The sequence below is a fragment of the Paramormyrops kingsleyae genome, chromosome 1 (assembly GCF_048594095.1).
Source record: "Paramormyrops kingsleyae isolate MSU_618 chromosome 1, PKINGS_0.4, whole genome shotgun sequence".
Classification (NCBI taxonomy): Eukaryota; Metazoa; Chordata; class Actinopteri; order Osteoglossiformes; family Mormyridae; genus Paramormyrops; species Paramormyrops kingsleyae.
In genome coordinates this window covers 36,140,839-36,159,528 of record NC_132797.1, presented here as the reverse complement: position 1 = coordinate 36,159,528, position 18,690 = coordinate 36,140,839, and the positions used below count along the sequence as shown (strand labels likewise).

The 18,690-nt window shown below is 43.5% G+C and overlaps 1 protein-coding gene across 13 annotated transcripts; it reads right to left on the bottom strand.

Annotated features, from left to right (window-relative positions):
• Positions 1 to 169: 169 nt before the first annotated feature.
• LOC111840748 (myc box-dependent-interacting protein 1-like) lies at positions 170 to 18,438 on the bottom strand. 13 transcript variants are annotated; one of them, XM_023805918.2, is made up of 19 exons: positions 18,343 to 18,438; positions 17,980 to 18,087; positions 11,112 to 11,192; positions 10,595 to 10,649; positions 10,380 to 10,474; positions 9,721 to 9,816; positions 9,533 to 9,640; positions 9,059 to 9,151; positions 8,620 to 8,705; positions 8,126 to 8,201; positions 7,353 to 7,408; positions 6,884 to 6,928; positions 6,330 to 6,399; positions 5,823 to 5,951; positions 5,402 to 5,497; positions 4,727 to 4,750; positions 3,044 to 3,118; positions 2,727 to 2,828; positions 170 to 2,637 (listed from the first exon to the last, which is right to left on the bottom strand). In XM_023805918.2, the coding sequence occupies exons 2-19, from the start codon at positions 18,058 to 18,060 to the stop codon at positions 2,536 to 2,538; spliced, it is 1,470 nt and encodes a 489-aa protein (XP_023661686.1). In that variant the 5' UTR covers positions 18,061 to 18,087; positions 18,343 to 18,438; the 3' UTR covers positions 170 to 2,535. The 13 variants fall into 13 exon arrangements, with proteins under 13 accessions (XP_023661686.1, XP_023661687.1, XP_023661688.1 ...); XM_023805919.2 differs by having other exon boundaries at positions 3,044 to 3,115; positions 17,980 to 18,432; XM_023805920.2 differs by lacking the exon at positions 4,727 to 4,750 and having other exon boundaries at positions 3,044 to 3,115; positions 17,980 to 18,432.
• Positions 18,439 to 18,690: the final 252 nt, after the last annotated feature.

The window sequence follows — 18,690 nt, the reverse complement described above, 5'->3', positions numbered from 1 at the left end:
CCCCCTGATCCCACATTGTTGTTTTTCACATTTGCATAGATTCTACTATGGGGGGGGGGGGGTTCTTCCTGGCCATCATGTGCAAATCATTCTCAGTAATTTCATAGCTGTTGTGTGCATGAATACATTAAAAAAATGTATAAAAAAAAATTGGAAGGAGGGAAGCTGATGGCACAACAGAATAAATCGATATTTAATGTAATTGATCAGAGGGTCATTTGGAAAAAAAAAAAACAGCAGAATATTCAACACATCACAAGGATTATTGATATGTGGTAGGTAACATACTGTTCTTAGCATACAATTATTTAAAGAGAACCGAGAAATATGTTCCAGACTGATATAACACATATGGACGCTTCTGTGTCTGGGGAGAGAGGGACCGGCTTTAACTCCAAGTGTGGCCCAGATTAGTGCGACAGTCTGTGGTGAGAGTTAAAGCACAGCCCTCTGTCTGCGGCACCATGAGGCACCAGTGGAGAGAGTGATAATACCCTGAGCAAAACAAACAGATGCACACGTTACAATATGGATTAGGAAAGAGTCCAGGCATACAGTATACGATTTTGGGAGGTTCACACCAGTGGTGAAGCAACATAGCCTGAAAGCACCCCACTGTTTCCATTGACATATTCCATAAGAATAAATGACAAGCTCAAAAACATTTCTTACTGATGGGTTTCATGCCTTCGGAGCCTCAGAAAATCTCAGGCAGAGAGGGTTCAAGTATGAATCCCATGTATCCCGTCTGCCACCAGTTAAAAGCACCAAATGCAGACAGTTCTCAATTTCACAGAACTCGCAGAAATAACTCTGCTGAGTACATGTGAAGCAAACAGCGGATTAGCGTGCGCCAGAGGAGGACGGAACTGGCTTAAGCTGAAGACAGCTACAGAAGATCAGACTTCCTCTCAAGCAAATAACAGATGTCACTCTCCCGCCACCACTCAAACGGCAGAGGGGCAATTTTTCCAGGCATACGTGAACTACAGATCCTAGAAATGGAATTTCACAGCACATAAAGCAGCTACAGTATATTCCGGATTTTCCAGGAAAAGAAGAAATAATTTCAAATTCAAGAATTCTCAGTGTACCCTCAAAAATCACTGAATGCAGACATGGCATTGCGTGGGAGCAAGGAATTCTTGCATGAGAGATATACAGGTGTAAAAGGACTATTTGTGTGAGGATAGTGCACATGAGCAGGGGTGTATGTGTGTAGGTATATGTATGTATCAATGTGACCAACCTTCCTGGGCTTCAAGCAATGAAACTCATCTACTTTGATACAAAAACTAAGCTGATTCATTCTGTGAACGTCTACCCAGGTGCAATCTCTCTCAACCAGATCCTTGGAGACTCCCAGACGGTCTACGTTTTTGCTCCCCAGCAAAAATGTGGACCGTCTGGTGGTCCCCAAGGACTGAGTAGAGAAACACTGACCTAGGTAGACAGCAGTTGTGATGCAAATTAAAGGCTAGCCTACCGCCTTCACAACAAAATCCTAAAATAGGCACTACAATCAAACATCAGTGCAAAATGGTTAAACAAAACTGTTTCATAAAAGGTCTGTAAATATCCAGATCTGTTAAAAGTAGGTAGAATTACAGAATCTGAAATTTTTTTTCTTGAATAGCAAAAGAAAAAAAAAAAGACAGTTTAGAAAGAAACGTTTGCCAATTCACGTAGATGCTAATGACACCTCTGTATTCAATGTAATACTTTGATCCCAGAAGGCTTTGGGAGAAGCAGGCCTGACCCGTTACATGGAGACGCATCCAAATGACACCCCTGTAAACTTTTCATAGGCTCATACACATTCTATTCACACGCATTTCTTATGTCAGATAAAACTATTTCACAGAGCATCATGCAATATGTTTTTTTACAATACTATTTAAATAATGTTCAAACAATCATTTGTTTCTTTACCAAAAGCTCCTAATATACCATTCCTTTCTCGTTTAAGATTTGGTTTTGCGAGTAACGGGGTTTAAAAGAACCACACTGAAATACAAACACATATAATAAAAGGAGCAAAGAAAAAATAAAACATACAAAACAGAGGGTTCAGATGAGGGAGAGACTATGCTAGATCAAGCCAGGTTACAGTTCATTGCTACTTCACTTGGAACCCAGTGTTAAGGGAAGCTGGGCATTAAAGCCAGTAAAGAGGGAGGAGGGGGTTTACACTGGCAAGCGTTTGAGACAAAACAATGATTTAATCAAAATACCGAGGATGGTCAAGTACAACGAGAAACAGAAGCACACGTCTTCCAAGGAGGTACAGAGGCTTGGTGAGACAGTGCTGGTAGCTGCTTCTCCGTCCAGTTTGAAGGCAAGCAAACCCTGTCCAGATCCCACAGTAACACGACAACGAACTCGCCACCACTTCTAATGACCTGAGTCAATCTTCCAGCGTGCAAAATGACAAACTCTGTTCCTGTGCCCGGTGGGAAGCTGGGCATCCAGTGTGTCGGAATGACGGGGCAGGAGGACGAGGGTCAAGGAGAGCCTGGACGTGAGGCGGCGCCCTCACAAGTGCTGCGTGAAGTTCTCTGGGAACACTCCCTTGACTTTGAGGTCCTTCTTCTTAAGCCAGTGTGCCTCCTTTACACCCATCAGCCAGCCATCATCCTGCAGACACAACGTTCAGAGTGAGTGACGCACAGCACGGTGCGCCGCATAAAGACAGACAGCCGAATGGGGGGGGGGGGTGTACTGACCTGCTCCTCTGGGTTCTCATGCGACATCACCAGTACCACATCTCCAGCTTTCAGATCCAGCTCATCCCCATCGGTGGCACCATAATCATGCATCGCCTTGACCTATGAGCAAGTGTTCTGAATTAACCAACCCTGGTACACGCTTTAATCCAATTAATCATTAATAACCCCCTCCAAACAAATTTAGAGTTCTGTTACTTCCAGTTTCTCAAAGGAGGAAGACAATGTTTGTTTCATGGTGAGTTACTGGCATTTGGGGAACCTTCTGTTAAACTCTCAGAGAACAAGAACATATGAACGGAGTTAAGCGATCTTACTTTGTAGAGGAAGCCAGGTGGCATTTCAGCTTCATCTGAAGACCCGTTTGTGGTTCCAGACGCCTGCTTCTCCTGCTTGCCCCACAACCAGGTACCAGCAGGCATCAGAAGAGTAAGAGACAAACATCTTAGTCACCTTGAGGCAAAAACCTAAATTCAGCAACTTTATGTAACACCTGCCAGTCTGTGTCTGTGCTCCTTTCAGACACAAATGCACTCATGTGTCTGTATTTGTGTAGAAGTGCTGAGGCAGGCACTCTGCCAGCGAGAGACAGAGCAAGCATTCATGTTCATGCCGTTTCTGATTGTCCACAACATGCACAAATATAGCTGCAGTTCTTTTTTTATTATTCTGAAAGAGACTAAAAATGTAACTGGCTTGCAGCTACATAAGCCTCCTCCCTTCCTACCGACCAATGAGTCGTCTTCCCAGCACCATTTACATGGCAAGTAGCCAATCACGTCACGCTACAGTAAAATTCTAAGACGTACCACCCTATCTGGCACCAGAAGCTATCAATTATGCAGTAAAGCTTAAACAAAAAGGAAACATCCATTGACATACAAGTTCTACAATTGCCAGTACCAGTCTACAGAATTTCACATTTCTACCTGCCAGCAGTACAGCCCCTGTACAGTTTACCTAGGCTGCTAGTGCACCAACATGCTGGTACTGCTCTCCTATTGTCTGTGCTGGAGCAGTCTGCTCATCTGCCCCCAAAGCCTGGTCCCCAGGGCTGTCCCAGTCTGCCCGCTCAGCGGCAGCTGGGGACTCCTCCTCCAACTCTACCTTGGCACCACCACCACCACCACCATCATCCCAGCCTGCCTGTGCAAACTGGGCACGGTCATGCCAACCCATCTGCGCATACAGGGAGGAGCCATCCCAACGTGTGTGTGTAGTCTGGCCTCTGCCATCATGCCAGTCTGCACTGCCCCACTGCTGTGACTCCTCTGTGGAAGGGGTTTGCTCAGGGGGATGAGTGGGGGCCATTTTCCCAGGGCATTGTCAGTGTTTGGGAGGCAAAAAAGGCCAGAGGTGCATGGACAAAGGGCCAAATACAGGAATGCAGGAAGGAGACATGAATACGGTTTAAGGTGACAAGCAGACCGAGAGGGCACTTTAACACTGATTCTGAGGTTAATGCATATTTCTGCTACAGGCTATAAACTCCTACACTCAACTGTCAAGCCCAAACATCAGAAGTGGAGGAATGAGCCATAAAACATCGATAAACTTAATGTCTTAAATCGTGCCCCTCCTGAGCTCAGTTTCAGAAACAATCTGGATATTAAAAAAGATGAATTATAGAAGCCAGGAACAGTGATGGGAGAAGTGGGTATTTCAGCTTTGTGGGAATAATCATACACTGTCAGTCACTGTTGTGTTTAACCCATTTTCATTAGTGAATTTGTTAAATCCCAGCGGGTTAGATGAGGCAGTGATTGACAGCACATAGTAAATCCCGCCCACTTTGTTTTTCCATTCACTACCAACTGAATGAATGAATTACTACTGATGCAATCAGAAGTCAGCCAATTAGGAAAAAGAGCACAGTTCTCAGTCTACTGATTCACGACATTTTCCAATTGGCAAAGGCAGAAGAAAAGCCAAAGATACTGTTACTCAAGCCAATGGAGTGCGCTGTCAATGGAGCCAATCAGAAAGCAGGATCTGATTACCTCCCACGTATTCCATGACATCGCCTTCCGTGAGGCAACGAAGATAAGAAAATCACAGGCAAATAAGTGACGTCTCCCACCAAGACAACAAGCAGAAGTAAAACCCCTACTGATTTTGACTACACTCTGTAACTGAACGTATTTGAGTAAATAATTATAACCAGTATCATTGTTCTATAAGTTACATCTGCTCAGCATAATAATAATTTGAACTGCATAGATTCAAAATCTATCACTGCTTTTTGCGCTCAAATACTTAGGTTTTATTTTTCCCCTTCAAGTACCTTTCCAAAAATGCCCTATTTGTCAACACATTTGGTAAACTTTGACCCCAGAGAAGGTGCTTCCCTCTCAGTGGCTAGCAGAGCTACACGCAAATCGTGTTTGCTTACAGAAACATTAAACCCGAATAGGCAACAGCCCAGCGAGGTCACCAGTCACGTCTGCTACTGTACTCCGAGACGCCTGTTAGTTAATCGTCCACATGCAGGGAGACTGAGTAAACAAATTGTTGCTGGAAGGCATTTCACGTTAAGATTTTACAACCGAGGACCACAACAGGAGGGAGGCCAAGATTAAATACTGGGTGGAAAAAAAAGAATATTGCACTCTCTTAACATGCAATACATGGTGTAAAGAAGCTTCCTGATTTCCCTGCCAGAAGGGAAGACCCACCTGGGAGGATGGGGATGAGACCACACCCCCTGGGCTGACTGCAGGTAGTGTATCCAAATCCATATCAAGCAGATTACCCCCCCCAGAAGAATCACACTGCCATCGGAAGGAGAGAAGCCAGCTTTTACTGGAAAGCTGGTCTTGGAATTAGTATGAGGAGAGTGAGGTACACTGGCTTTAAGGGAGGTAGGAGCAGCTCTGAAATATACATTATGTGGTTATTAGATGGATTGGCAGGGATACGGATGCTGTGGAGGAAGGCCAGAGAAATAGGAGGGAAATCTGAAGGTGCAGGGGTACAGGGTGGGAACCAAGAGGGGGCAGATGGGGGTAAATCAGGAGTGGTACGGATGTACCAGGGTAGGATGGTGTACGCTGCAGTCGAAGACATGTAACTACCCAGAGGAGGTGGCTGTCTAACCTGTGAAGGGGAGGTGACATTAATCTCGGGCACGAGCGCGTCATCAAACAAGTCGATGATGTTTTCCTGCTTGACATCTTTCGACGGGGTCACTTTGGGTGGTGGGGGTACCGGTGGCCCCGGCTTCAGCTGTGGTGCCCGCGAGTGTTTCATGGACACAGGAGAATGTGCAGCAGTAACATGCCAGCAGTAAGGGAGACAGACAGCACACAGTTATCAAAGCATGCCAGTTACACGCCACCACACCGTGCTGCAGTTAGGGTTGAATGCTAAGCGACACTGAGTCTCATTGGGTCGAAAGCCCTCCTGAGCACAAGGGGGCAGCACAATGATGTCACTGCTTTTTGAGTCCACCGTCCACCCTCCTTCATATGTTTGTGTGCAAGTAGACGCCCCAAACACTCTCACTTCTGGATGGGGACCAGATACTTTCCTTCACCCCCATCTCCGCAGTGGCGAGAGACCACTGGGAACAATGGGAGAGACATTTGGGAACAGGGTCTGTACCTTGGACGGAGACTTGGGGATGGGTGGTCCTGATGCTCGTGGAGAAAGGGTGTTATTAGTGCCTTCCTGTCTGTAGCCAATGAAAAAGCAGGAAAAAGAGAATCATTGACTGACTATCACCTGCTCTTGCATGCACCTATCATGTGAGCAAATATAAGTGCAGAAGGAAAATCAAGGATATCACCACAAGGGGGCAGCAAAGTAATGTAGCACACTCCCCCTACAGACAGGAGGTCAAGATATACTTAAACTGAATCCCAGCATGCCAAACCTAATAAAGTGTCTTGGTTACCATGCTAGGTCACTCATCTGAGCTCAGCTGGTAATAAGCAAACCTCATTAAACACCTGTAACCATGCATACTCACCTGGTGAAACACTAACTCATTCACAAGAAAATAACTCACATATTCTGATGAACTGAATGTTAACCTTTTCCTTGGACCATGCAAATTCTATCCCCAGGGACTCCCTGTGTCATGCAAACCTTGCAAGTCCACCACCTAGTCAGAGCCCATCCCAGTAGCACAATGCACTCTCTCCCACTTCTGTTACCTCTTCCCAGCGGCTGTCGTCTTCAGACCCAGTTTACCTGCCTTTCTGTTGAAGGGTGCGGTTTGGTTTATTCTTAAATCATCAAGATCGACTCAGACCAAAAGAAATTCCAACCTCTTACACACCGTGAGGACTGTCTGAAAACATTTGTCATTTGAAGTTTTCTTGAGTTACTTATATAAGTAATATATATATATAAGTAAGTTGATTTAAGGAAAAAAGGTGAAATACAACGAATATTTATGGAACCAAACTGTACATAATAAATAATGCATAACGTATGGCAGATAGCTGTAAAAATGGATACAAGTATACAGATGAGATAAAGCAATATTATAGAGTTTTGAATATGCCATACTTATATCATGTATTAATGTTACATGGATATGTATGACAATTATTAAATGACGGATGATGACGTGTAGATCTGAGGGCCTGTATTCAAACCTCCTTCACAGTTTAAACTTACCCGGACTGGTTCTGATCTTCCAGTTTGATCATCACATCATTTAGGTTCTGACTGAGCTACACACATGGAGAGAGAGAAAACCCGTAACTACAGGAACTACCGGTGCATTACGCATGTATGTCAGCCTGACTGCAGTGAAAACAGGGAGTCGGGTGACGGAAAGCTTGTACATTTGGGGAAAACTGTGAGCCATCAAAAATGGCCCTTTATCTCTTTACATTTTTATTATTACTATTACAAAATAATGCTTGCAGAGAAAAAACAACAACGTGACCACTAATGTCTGTAAATACAGAATAAAACTAATCAACTAAGCTTTATGAGCAGCAGAGACACCCCCCCCCCACCCACCCCCCCATTTATATGTTTACTCAGATAAGCCTTCACAGCAGATCATTTCTGATACTGAAGAAACTGTTCTTGTCTGGTTTAAGGCAGTGTGTCCCAATCCGGTCCTTGGGGATCCACATACGGTCCACGTTTTTCTCCCTCCCAGCTCCCTGCCAGAAAGTCCACATTTTTGCTACCAGAGTTGTGGACTGTCCACTGTCTTTGGGTCCCCGAGGACTAGACTGGGAAACACTGGTTTAAAGGAATCACAAACTGTATGATTTACGTCTCACGGCCGTGAGATGACGGCAAAGACAAAACACCGGCAATCTCACAGGAACAATGCGAGACTTGACACCACTGATTGTGGGAAGGTCCCATGCACAGAATGACCTCATCGGGGAGAAACCGTAAATATGCCTTTCGGCTGTGACATCGCTCACCTTTCCCATTTCTCGGTGGAATTTCTCCTCCAGCCCTGCAACACTCTGGAATGTGTTAACATAAAAGCCAACACGACTGGGGAGAGAACACAGCAAGCATTATCCCGAGGAGTAAACAAACCACTAATCAATGTCTACCAAAGTCTGAAAATGACCTGTAACTCTCCCAGCGCTTCCCGGTTTATTAGGGGGTGTGTCTCCGTCTTTCTGGTCAATGAAGCACCAGATGTCATTATCCAAGCTATAGTACTAGTCTAAGTGAATTCTCTGATTCCAGAGAGAACCAAGTCTTTCATTCTCCATATTTTGTCTTAATAGAATCTAGCTCTTTTAGGGCTAACCCATTCTTTAACCCACTAAGGTGAGAGAGACTAACTTCCATATGCCGCTGTTTTTGATGGGAACTATAGCCACATTGTGTAAATTGCAGAGGCTAATTGCTTTATCCCCTAGTTTAGGAGGGATTAGTCTCTCTTTCTGTTCCATGAGCTCACCTGTTCCACAGTGATGGAAGTTCCTCTTGCAGGTCTTCATTGATATCCTCAAAGACCTTCTGAGCCCTTCCCAACTCGTCCTCTGCCTAGCAGTGTAGACACACACACACACACACACACACACACACACACACACACACACACACACGGAAATGATGTAGCCATGCGCAAAGACAGTTCCATTTCACCTGAAATGTTTATGAAATACTTGCAACATCTGCTCAGAAATTATGAGAAAGTCTAAGATTGACCTAAAATTACTCCTTCATTAGTGACCGAAATAACAGGTGATGCCATAAACCATTAAAACAGATGTAATTTGATCTACCATTTCTATATAATTATTCGACTTTTCTGAAAACATGTTGAGACTGAGCAGGAAAGCACATTAACTCAGATGCGGGGTGAGTCGTGAGTAGCGCGATGCTTCGTCAGTCACCTGGTTTCTCGACAGGTTAGTTTGGGCAACATGATGCGCGGACAGTATCCCCTGAGCCCAGCCTGGGGCGGCCTTCTCCAGGAGCGAGACCGGCTGCTCGTGCACCGAGTGACAGAATAAGCACGCAAAGAGTGAGAAGGGAAGTGAGGTGGAGGAAGAGAGAGGGAAAGACAAAAGCAAGACAAAGGGCTGTGGTTAAGACACTCAAACGGTCAGTGCTTCTGTTATGCTAAAATCATCTCGAGACCAAAGAAGGCACAATGCAAACGCACACGGCCATGCTCACACACGTGCGTATACAAGTCAGTGCAACAGCAGAAAGGGCCACTCTCCAGCTGCTGGTTAACTGCACACCACGGCCATGTCTGCCCTGAGGAAAAGCAGCTGCAGTCCTTCTACCCTTACTGCCATGAGAGAAGGGTACCAGTCATCTCTGTGTCACCATGAAGCAGTTGCTCACTTTACTAGCATTACCTTGGCGATCTTGACTTCATCCTTCTTCTTCCCCTTCTGCAGGGAAGCAAAGTGGTGCCGTGCGCTGTCAAAATCCACCAGCTTCCGATCTCGCTTGGCGATCCGAGCCTGAGTAGAGATTCGCGTTCAGTCTGGGTGCCACAGGGCACTGAATGTTTAAGATGTCGCAGGAACAGCACACTGCCTACCTTAATGTCTGGGAACTGAGCCAGATAAGTGTCCATAGAAATCAGGGCGTGATCCACCAGTTTCTGATGGAAGTCCGTCCATAGCAGATCAGTATCCTGAAACATTAAAGACCGTCATACGCATGCATAATCACACACAGCCCTCAGCATGACAAACAGATGTTCGCTTTTCTACTGTAAATCTAGTCTTTGTCTCTCATAAAACCTGCAGTACAAAGGTCTACTAAAACAAACAGCTCCCACATTTTCAGAGCACCCAGCACTGTTCTGCGTCCTGTTTACCTCCAGTGTGTTATCCAGCTCCTTCTCTATCATCTCCTTCAGAGTGACAGGGATGAGGATTGAGTAAAGAATGAGAGACATGCAGTGATGAAGGATAGAACCATGCAAAATTAAATGACGGCTGACAGAGGAGAGGAAGAACCAACACAAATGACCCATAAGTAGTGGGCACATGTGTTCAAATGTCTACGTGTGTGTTTTGGTAATACTACAATTTGACTTGAAGGACAGGGTAAAAAATATTGTGGATTAAGTTTCTCAAAACTTATTCTACAGGGACTTCTATGTGCTGACATAGACAAAGACACTTTATACCCATTTTCTAGCCACACAGTTCAGTTATAGTGTAACCAAAACTGAGTGTGAACAGGGCCAACCTCAGCAATGGAGTCCATCTCGTCTTTGCCATACCAGTCTGGTTCATACATGTCTGCCAAACACTCGTGCAAGCGTTTGGACGACTCGTGCATTGCTGTGGGCGAACGGAGAGAAGGAGACGTCACTGGATGCCCTGGCTATAGGGGCCAGACAGACATTAAATTCAGACAGGAACAAGGACAAGAGGATACGGAGCAGCAATGTGAGGTCAGACCTTTTACTGCGGCGAGATAAGCTTTCAGGTCCTTCTGCAGTTTGCTGCCCTCTACCTGAAAACAGAAGTCATGACACATCCATGGAACAGCAGATGACTGAGAGAAAGACAAAATGACTAAGCCTCACAGAGGGACAAAGTGGTTTGGGCTGGTACATTGGCCTTCCTTTGCTCCCAAATGTTGCTTCTGCATTAAATATATAATCCACAATGAGCCTAGTACCAAAAGCAAGAAAGCCCAGGACACAAGCAAGGAGATACACACATGCACACAAACACTGAGGCCAATAGTAATAACAGCCTCCTAGATGACAACAACTTCCGGTTTTATATACAGATATGTGACATTATGTTCAGATTTCCATTTTAGTCAATTGGCACAGTGCATTTAGACTGCTTGAACCCCCTAGCAGTTTGTATGCCAGAACCTCACTGCTGACAGAGGGAGGGGGGGGGGGGGTCTGGAAAACTGCCTCATAATGGGAGGGGTCCCAAGCAAGAATGGCAAGACTCTCACCAGCTGCTTGTTGAAGTTGATCACACCCTCCTCAAATTGCACGTCCTTCGTCTCGTCCGCCTTTCCCAGCTTCTGCAGGACCTGTAAGAGGGCAGAACAAAACAAAACAAAATTAACAGCCACAGTCAATATTGTTTATATCAACAATGCAAAGTAACAGAAGTACTGTCAAAATACAGGAAAAACAAGCCGAGGCATGCAGGATAAACCCAGCAAAGAGGAATGACTGCTAAAATATGTCGACTAAACACAAAACTAATAAAAAACCAAATTATGCGAAGGAACACAAATCAATAGCATACATTTATCAACCTAACTGTTAAGTGCAAAGATCAAAATATACTGGAGAGAGGGATTTACCTCCAAAACCACCTTAAATTTGCCCTGAGAGAAACCTGCCTCCAGGAAGACTGGGGCCCTCTACAGGTGACAGCACAGACTAGGGCTGTCACATTTTTTAAAAATCAAGTCCCGCAATTCCTTCGAATATATTCAAATACCCGTGACCCCGCCCCAAAAAACCCAACGCATTCTTTTCAGTATTTTATTAACAGCCTGTAAAATGTCACATTTGTACAGTGCCCCAAAGAGGACAGGGTCGGTGGATATTTTTTGAAATAGTTTTTACTAATTTACTAATAACTGCATTACTAATAATGACTGTACTGTGTCCGTTTAAGTACAAAACATAGAATTAATGGACTAATAACTATAAACCCAAACGATACAGACATGTCCAGTTAAGTGTGCTTTAAGCATTAAACAAACTATGGAGGACAATGCACACCATGTAACTTTCATATATGTGGTTTTATACGCATTTGTTAATAATTTCACTGTTGATCAAACGCCAGTAACAATAAGCAAGGCAGCTGGGCTACTGGACGTGAAGTGCACACACAAACATAAATATTAAAATTCGCCTGTAAAGAAATCCAGAAAACAAGGGGGTGTTTCTTACTTTTGTAGAAAGATATTGCACCGGAAAACTGAATGGGCCGGTTTCCCGAACTAGGATTAAGACTAGTCTTGGACTAAATTGCCATTTCAATGGAGATTCACCATTGTAACTCAAAGCTAGTCTAGGCTTAGGCTTAATCCTTGACTGGGAAACTGGCCAATTATAAATTAACTTTACTGCAGTGTCATAGCTCGAGTTTAAACCCCAACTTTCGGATATACCTCCCTGGTATTCTCGCTTGACAATGTATGTGGGGATATGCGGATCTATACTGAAATACAGTGGTACCTCGGTTCTCGAACTCACTAGAACTTGATTTCTTGAAAGTAGAACAAACCAGTTTGACCTAGAACTCGATCTGAATATCAGAAGTCGAACCGTGAACGCTGACCTAATATAAATTGTACGCGCCAGGAAATGAGTCATACTACAATGCAATTCTTACTTGAATGCCTTCTTCACAGACTGGACGATTAACCAAATAAAGCAGCGCAACATTACAGTAACTAACAATAAATAAACCACTAACTTACGTGTACTATTAGAGCATTTATGTCATTAATTTAAACTTTAATTTTACCAGGTAAATTAACTGAAAACCAGTTCTCACTGCTTTACGTGATATTCGGAAGAAATAGCAGACTATACATCAGAACTGAGATACAAACGTCATGCGTGTAACTAAACTCTTCAGCCAATAAGGGCAAATGTGTGTCGTCACGGAGGCGGTTTCAGTTTGTGCAGCCGGGTGAGAAGCCGCAATGCATCCAACCGTAATGCATTGCGTCAGGATCAGAATGCGTTGCTTTAAGCCAGCACTGTAAGCAAGTCGAACGCACCCAATGACCGGACTGGGGAAACAAACTGAAACGCGATACAGAGGACTAATGACAACAACCAGAAACAGCTGATCACATGGGGATCCCACACAAGGTTAATGAGGGGGCGTGGCACACGGAAGGAGCGGACGATGGGGGCAGGACAGGGGTAATGTTGGGATAAGATCTTTATCGTTTTGGATCTTTATCGTATCCTGTTCATTTAGTGTTTAACTGCTTAAAAAAAATCATATTTAGGTGTAATTTCGGGGGACTGGGAACCAATTAATTGGTTTTCCATTATTTCTTATGGGAAAAATTCGATCAGAACTCGAACTTTTTAGGATTCGATCCGGAGTCTGGAACAGATTAAGTTCGAGAACCGAGGTACCACTGTATTCCAAAAAGCGGATTCGAGTTAACTCCAAACACCTCGTAAAGGTAGCTTTATATGCTTATTTTCCGGTTGTAATATCTTTCAATATATATATTTTTTAATGTATTTCAGCGATTGTGCGCGCACTTCACGTTCAATAGCCCAGCTATTTTGCTTAATGTCACTGGCGGTGAATAGACACAGTACAATTATTAATAAATACGTCGGCCTATAAACAGACATAACATTAAAGTTACACAGTGTACAAAATTGATAGTAGTTCAATGATTAAAAGTACACTTTACAGGACATATCTGTATTATTTAGCTTTATCCTTGCCCTCACGTTGCAGCAAATAGCAAGTGGGCAAATACAGAGGGATAGCAAAAGTGTTGCGAGGAAACACAAAACTATTTCAAAAAATGTTTCCCCACCCTGACCTTTTAGGGGCTCCGCAGACGGCAGACAAGATTACAAGAAACGGTCTAATGCGCGTATAGGCTACAGTGACACTTTAAAATTCGATTGGGTTCATTTTTCACATCATGTTCGAACGGATGTTCGAATATCGGTTAAAAAGTGACAGCCCTAGCCCAGACATACAGCACACTTCCTGCCTGGGAATCCTACTGAGAAAATCCACTTATATCCCCAACAGTCAGTTACTGACTGATGGGCAGCCCTATTTTAATAAAAGCAAATCTGCACCAATAAAAGAGTCGAAGAGTGCCTATTTTTAAATAAACTTAACTGGAATTCTTTAAGGGAACCAATAACGCCTAACATCACAAGAGCATGACCCTTATTTATTATTTATCTGTAAATGACTAGATGCCTGATGTAAGCACACACTGTACATCTTCTGTATGGTCTTGCACACCAAGCTAGTCATGAGGTGTGTGCAATGGAATAGCCCTTCATATGCCCAGAAGATGTACCGTGAAGCCAAAACTTAAGTTTAATTATAAAATGCAAGAATGTGTTTTCATTCTAAAGCTCTATTACTCTGTAACATTAAAGAGCAAGGCGGACATAAGAATGCCAGAAGCATTAAGCATTGACTAGGTCAGGTTTTATCAGATCACCAGGCTTAGACATAAGGCTCCAGAACCCAAGCCAACACCAAATACTGCTCCCCAGTCCTCACTAAAAGAAGCAAATATGGCCTTAGATTTATTCTTGTCATTGCATGTAAGCTGGGGCAGAAGGAAAAAATGAGAAAAGGCCAGCATGGCAACTGAACTACTCACTGGACTTAAGACAATGGATTAATAAGCAGTTTCAGACCCAAGCGGGGTTCTGCTGTGTGATATACTGGAAATGCTTCAAGAACAAAATGCAGTTGTGTAACTTGTGTCTCAATTTAATATATATATATATGTGCCACTAGAGCAATGGAACATTACTGTGAGAGTGGCAGATATATATAGACATGATACATTTGGCTCAGAGTACAAACACAATTTCTTAAACAAATAATTTATCTGCGAGAACAAGTCAACAGGATCTGCTGCAGAGGAAGCAACTGCCAATAATGATAGAGGCTCAAAAACATCCATTAGATTGGGGGCAAAGGTCAGAGCTCAAACAGAAATAAAAGTCTTTGACCCATGAGACAATTCCGAAGGTATGAGGCTTATCAAGTTGCCCATTTTAAAATATTTTTGCTCATTAAAAAGCAAGGTTATTGTTACACTTATCTTCAAATTTTATTTAGCCTCATTTCTGATTATAATATCCATGATGTCCATGTTAAAGGTGATAGGCACCATAATGAACCAGTAATCATGGAAAGAAGGCAGCAGATATTTGCAGAGGTATTAGCTGGAAGATCTCACAGTGCTTGTTGGCTGGAGATTCAATAAAAACCACCATGACCTCCATAGGTATCTTCTCCTCCTGCTCCAAACACAGCACAGATATCAGAGACAAAATCCATCAGGAGAACAGCCATTGCTCCTACATCTGCACTTTTACTACATTTTTACCATTTTGCCTTTTATCCAACTACTTTTACTGGCTCAAGTTCTACAGAAATTAAAAATTTGGATAAAAGGAAAAACCGCAGAAGGAAGGTGGGAGCCGTGAATCACAGTTTAGAAAGATATAGAAACCACACCATCAGCATATTAAAAAAGCCACTGCAATAAATTTCACTTGTACCCACACACAATCCCAAACTGCCTCCCCTATCTCGTGCATTTCATTCATAACAGCAAACCACACAATCAAGGACACTTATAGCTCTTTTTCCCCCAACATGGGACCCACATTGTCCAGAGGGTAAGAGGAATGGTAGAAACCAGATCCCAAAACTGTCCGGCACATTCCACCCTCAGCTGCTGCAGAGCAATTCACTCCTCTGCTTACTATTTCCATCTTCTTGTTTTTTTTTTTTTTTGTTGTTGTTTCCCAGTGATATTTGTGGACATTTGTTTAGCGATGATAATTAGCAAAGGTAATAAACTCTGCTCAGAGCAATAAAGTGGCTGTCTCTTAAAAAGTGGCAGTCTTTTCTCCAACAATGCATTCAGCTCACATATGCAATCATCTATTTATTTACCGGGTAACAGTAATGCTAAGAATGGTCTCAATTACCAACCGGGTTTGGAACTTTAATGGCCAAAGCGAGGAGAGATAAAAGGCCACACAGGGCGGGGGTTAGTCTGTGGAGCCAGCCAGTGTCACCGTGTTTGTTTTCTAGGAGACCAAGCTTAACTTCTGTTCAGTGGTGTTCAGTTTCAGTCTCGAACCAAAAATACCGCAGGCCAGTGGCATGATTACCACACACCAAAGTTCATGGGGATTAGCCAGTGGGATGCAGGCTGCAGTCTATTCATAGGGGCCCAGCCATATCCCACTGATGGACTTTGCAGGGGGAGACAGGTGTGGAAATGGACCTATTGCTGGACTGGCCTTAAAATTTTGGAAATGGAGGGGGTGGAGTTAAGTAGAACAGGGGTGCGGGGGAAGGGGGGCACCAGAACCACGAATAGCTTCAACAGGGTCGATCAGAAGGTGAGCTGTTCAGACCCAGGCAGCCCCTACAGTCCACACGCCGTCCTCCCTTCGGACACACGACCAGACCACCTGCCACCAGGTCTAGTTTAGCCTGCCACGTGCGAGAGCGGCCTGACCTTCCACGCCGAAGGAGTAATCAGCTTTGTGCGCAGAATTCCTTAGCCTCCTTTAGGATGCCTAGCTAATAGCACCTGTCTGTATGTATTCACACACTACAGACATGTCTAGAAAGGAAAAAAATCTGTGGACTTAGGAACAGATGTCATTTTAACTTCTGTTTTACAAGTATAAATAACTTGATGAATGACATGAGAAAATAAAATGAATGACATGGGAAACCAAAAAGGATTAGAATGGTTAGGGAGGGAAGTGCAGCAGAAGTCAAAGTACATTAAGAAAGAATATATAAGAACACAGTCGTAAGAGTTTTGTTTTGGTAAAGCTGTGCTGAATCAAGCGGGGAAAGCAGCTCCACAAAACCTGGCTGGCTGGAATGGGAATGTCTACAGACTGCTTCCGGATGATCTGCAGCTGTTCCTCAATTTGTGCTCGTGTTCTCTACCGAATGGGGTCTCTGGCTGGGTGAAGCGGAAGTAAATCCAACCCACCTTTAAGCGGCCAGAAACTCGGCTGAGGATCCATATAAAATAAAGATGCAGAAACAGACAGACCCACATATCTGCCAGAAATGTGTGTGTGTGTGTGTGTGTGTGTGGTCAAATCCTGCTGGGCATTTACAATAGCAAGGCTTGTCCTGAATTTCCCCATGCAAGCTTCCAAAACATATACAGAGGGATTTCTTGAGTCTCCTGTGTTTGATCATTTTTCATGGAGTTCTTGTTAACACAATAACCTCATATATGATAAAATATGATAAATGTGTACATTTAGATTGAAACCCATAAGATATCCATACCCAAATATCAGATTGAGCCTGTAGATGAAGACTAAACTCCTAAATCCACATAGGATGACACAGGTCATCCAAGTCATAACACAACAAAGTCACATACACTTGAAATGTGTTTTTTCCTTGTTAAATATGAAAACACATTCGGAAACCCACGAGGAGAAACGTCACAAAAATAATAAAAATCAAGAGTGATACTAACATGGTTATGCGCAGTGGTTGCTTAAAGAAACAATGTCTGTCTTTGGGAGAGTCCTAGGGGCTGTTAAAATACTCAAATCACAGCTTCATCTGAAAATGCACGTCGCTGTCAAACGTGACTCACGCTTCCTGTCAATGATAGCTCTGGGAGGAATAATTGCTGGTCAAAGGAAAGATCGGCATAAACATTTTATGCCCTCGGGGATGACACTAGGACTGGAAATAAACCTGTTCGCAAAACACTCCACATTCTGCGTGTATACAGCCCTTTAGGTGACATGTAACACTGCAATGGAAAGGGATCACTGAATCACAAACTTAACAATTAGGGGAAAATGCAAGTTGGAGTACTACCATACCAATTTATCTGTTTACTCATATTAGCCATTCTTAGTAGCAGATCGTTACAAAACACCGCAATCCCCCACTGCATACACTGACACCCACCTAAAGAGAGGCGACAATACGGACAAACGCTAATATCTTATACCTCCGACATTCAGCTGGGAAACCAAAGGGGCGCCTATAATAAAAATGCGTTGGATTAATTGCTCCGATAACGTCCATCGTCCCCTTCTTACCTTTTCTTGGGCTCGCGTTATTTTTTTCTGCACATTACTGGCCAATTTCCCAGCGGTGACCCCTTTACTCATCTCAGCCATCTTGTTTTCTTAGCGGTTTCGGACGTCCTGGGATCAGATAAATATGTCGAAGTAGCGGTACGTGCACAGGAGTAATAAAAGACGAATAAAAACAGAAGGGATAAGCCTGTGTGCGACACCGGATTACTAATCCGCGAAACAGCGCTTTCAGATCGACCTGAATCTGCAGTGCAGGCACTTACAGTTAGACGTTATACTGTAACTGCACTACATGAAATTAATATTACAGTTTATAATAATACATCGTATGTAAATATAGATAAAAGCAAGTGCAGATCTTGCCAGTGCATTCCGCTTGAAGCATCAATTCATTGAAGCATAGGAAATGTCTGCCTGAAATAAACCCGTTCAGTTTCCCATCATTGGACAGCTTGTCGGACTGCCTCTTAAAGAAACAGGTGACACTGTTTCTTGCGGACAGCTTGCCTTAATGTTAATGAGAGCAATAGTTAAATAGACCTAACTGGCGTTAATAGAATAAAAATAACCGTCAACAGTGACAAATATACGCAAATATACAGAGGGTGCTGATCAAAGTGCTTCAGGTGAGGGGCTGATTATCTAACCGAAGTGTGCAGGCGTCTACACACCTTCATTGTACAAGATCCTAGTCCTTAGTTTTAATAGCTA